Source organism: Lepidothrix coronata, unplaced genomic scaffold, assembly GCF_001604755.1.
Source record: "Lepidothrix coronata isolate B3197 unplaced genomic scaffold, Lepidothrix_coronata-1.0 Scaffold544, whole genome shotgun sequence".
Classification (NCBI taxonomy): Eukaryota; Metazoa; Chordata; class Aves; order Passeriformes; family Pipridae; genus Lepidothrix; species Lepidothrix coronata.
Window position 1 is genome coordinate 17,295 of NW_016690724.1, and position 2,703 is coordinate 19,997.

A 2,703-nucleotide genomic window follows, 5' to 3' on the forward strand; every position below is an offset into this window, starting at 1 on the left:
AGGGCTGTGGCATTCCCGGGATGAGGATACCCCGGGATCAAAACCTCCCCCTGTCCTAAGGATTCCATCACTCCTGGAGGGACTGGAGCGGGATCTCACCTTTTCCTGCTGGCCAGGGCCGCAGAGAATATGGGATACACCACGGCTTTGGAGGGAGAAGCTGGAAAAAACAAGTGGAATTTTGTGGTTTAGGCTCATTTTCTGTTGCAGGACACACGGAAACAGCAATTCCAACACCCACGTGGCTTCCCAGGGGCCAAACCCACCGGAATTCCCGTTTTCTTGGCTACTAATTGAGATTTTTAATCGGGAGGTTTCTCCACTTCCCGTAATTTTGGCCCAAACAGCCCAGAAAAACTGGGAAGCAGCGAGTGCGAAGTTACAGCTGAAAACTGCAAGTTTCGGGATAAATTCAGCAAAAACTTTGGGAATATTTATTAATTGGGAATATTTTTGATGATTTTTGACGATATTTTTGATGATTTTTGATGATATTTTGATGATTTTTGATGATATTTTGCTGATTTATTACTTGGGAACGTTTTTGCCCCGGGGTGTGAAAAGTTTGGGGTCTGTGTTGTTTGATGCTCATTTTTGACTGGATTCCCAAATAAGGACCCCTCAGGAATTACAGGAACGTAGGGAAGCAGAGGACTGGCTCTAAAGCTTCCCCAAAGAAACATTCCATGGGGCGTTTTCCAGGGAACTAAAGATACCTTGGGAATGTCAGCAGTGGGAAAAGAGTGATGAAAATCCCAATAAGTAATAAAAAACCCGACAGCTTCCCGGAAATCCGGGATTTTAGGGGGCCAGGACACTTCTTGGGAAAGGGCCCAGCGGGGAAATAACACCGGGAAAACTTTGGGAATGAGGATTTGATCCAGAGGCGGAGGCAGCAGGAAGCACAGGGAATGTCATTCCTGGGGACAAGGAGCTGGGAAAAGGGGAGACTTTAGCAACGAGATTCCAAAAGTGGAGGAATAAATTCCCAAGTGGAGCGAAACTAAAGGGAAAGGGAGGAAAAAAAACCCCTCAGGAATGTTGTTGATTCCTTCAAGGAACAGAATAAGGGCGGATGTGCCAGGAAAAAAAGTGGGATAAGAGGCAAACAGGGGTAAATCCCGACCTGGGAACTCAAGGGATCCAAAGGGAATAAAAAAAAACAAGGGAAAGGTGGACGAAAGACCAGGAAAACCCCCGGGAATGGCGAGAGGAAAACAAAGGATTCCAAGGAATTGAACGTGGTTTTATTCCGACTGTTTATGAAAGGATCAGTTGGGACAGAAAGGAGGGATGAAACCCCACAGAGGGAGGAATTCCACAGGGGGTGAGGCTGGAATTGGGAATGCTGCCTGTTTTTAACGGGGAGAACGTGGAAAAAAAGCAGGGAATGGGGGGAAAACGCAAGGAGTTCAACCTCTGGCACCGGAAGAGGCAGCAGGGAGAGAACAAAAGGTCGTTTTTTCCCTGATAAAACGACATTTAACCAAATAACACCTCCACAGTTGTTTAATCCTTGCTGTTATCCGTCGGAATTCCCGCCGGGAAGAACAAGGAGCGCCTCTGTCCGTGCAACTGCGGGAGTTTGGGGATCATTTTTGGCACGGAGGGGGGGGAAAAGTTTAATTGCAGAGACACCTTTGTGCTAAAAAGGGGCAGGTCGGGATAAAAAAGGGGGAAAAACTCAACAATCCAGGGAAAACTCGGGGACAGGGATGGGATGGGGGGGGTTGGAACTGTGGAGGAATTGTGTGGGAATTAAGGGGGGGAAGAGAGGAAAAATTCCCTTCCTGAAAATTGTAAGGATTTGAGGGGGGGGAGGTTGTTTGGGAATATCCCACCGGGAAAAATAAAGGAAGGAGTCAAATGCCTCAAAGTCTGGATGGAAAAGGGGAAGCAGGAAGATTCAGGGAAAGGATCCTGTGAGGAATGAAGGGGGAAAAATGGAATTACAGGTTTCAGGGACGGTGATTTCCCAAATTTTCCCGGGGATGGGCAGGTTAGAGGGATAAAAGGAATTCCCCCGGGGATTAAAACTGAAAGGAATCCATGAAATTCCCCTCATTTCATTTATTATCCAGCTTTTTAAACACTGGATTGTGGGACAGCAGGGAATTCAGGGCTGATCCCGCCGGGAAAAGCAGGAGAAGACATTCCCAAAGATTTTGCTGCCTCGTTTTCCCCCAGCACAGGAAAACTCCTGGATGAAAGCGGGAGCAGGAACAACCCAACTCACCCTGTTTGTTCCCTCTGGGGGGAGATTGGCTGGACAGGACGACACAATCCCGGGATTCCCAGCCTGGAGAGGAGCTGAGCCCAGCAGCACCCTGGAAAAGAACACGGGGGGTTTTTAGGGACAAAAGGAAAACTTGGATCTGAGCTGGGACAACGGCTGGATTTGATGGTCCCAAAGGTCTGTCCCGAGCAAATCCCAGAGGAGCTGTGGCTGCCCCTGGATCCCTGGGAGTGTCCAAGGCCGGGTTGGAGCAACCTGGGATAGCGGGAGGTGTCCCTGAACATGGAATGGGATGGGATTGAAGGTCACTTCCATCCCAAACTATTCTGGGATCCTGTGACTCCATGGAGTTGGAGGAAGTTCCAGGCTGGGTTTAGAGCCAGAGCCCTTGGAGCACATTCCAGAGCCTGAAGGGGCTCCAGGAGAGCTGGAGAGGGACTGGGGATCGGGGCCTGGAATGACAGGCC

General features: G+C 49.3%; 1 protein-coding gene across 1 annotated transcript in view; it reads right to left on the reverse strand.

Annotated features, from left to right (window-relative positions):
• The window catches only part of LOC108510214 (N-acetyltransferase ESCO2-like), a gene marked incomplete at both ends in the record, with an annotated part of 18,985 nt that overhangs the window by 13,180 nt on the left and 3,102 nt on the right, over positions 1 to 2,703 (reverse strand). Inside the window, 2 exons of the mRNA XM_017839891.1 lie at positions 100 to 160; positions 2,237 to 2,327. Of these exons, the coding sequence (XP_017695380.1) occupies positions 100 to 160; positions 2,237 to 2,327 (152 nt within the window). The remainder of the gene's footprint in view (positions 1 to 99; positions 161 to 2,236; positions 2,328 to 2,703) is intronic.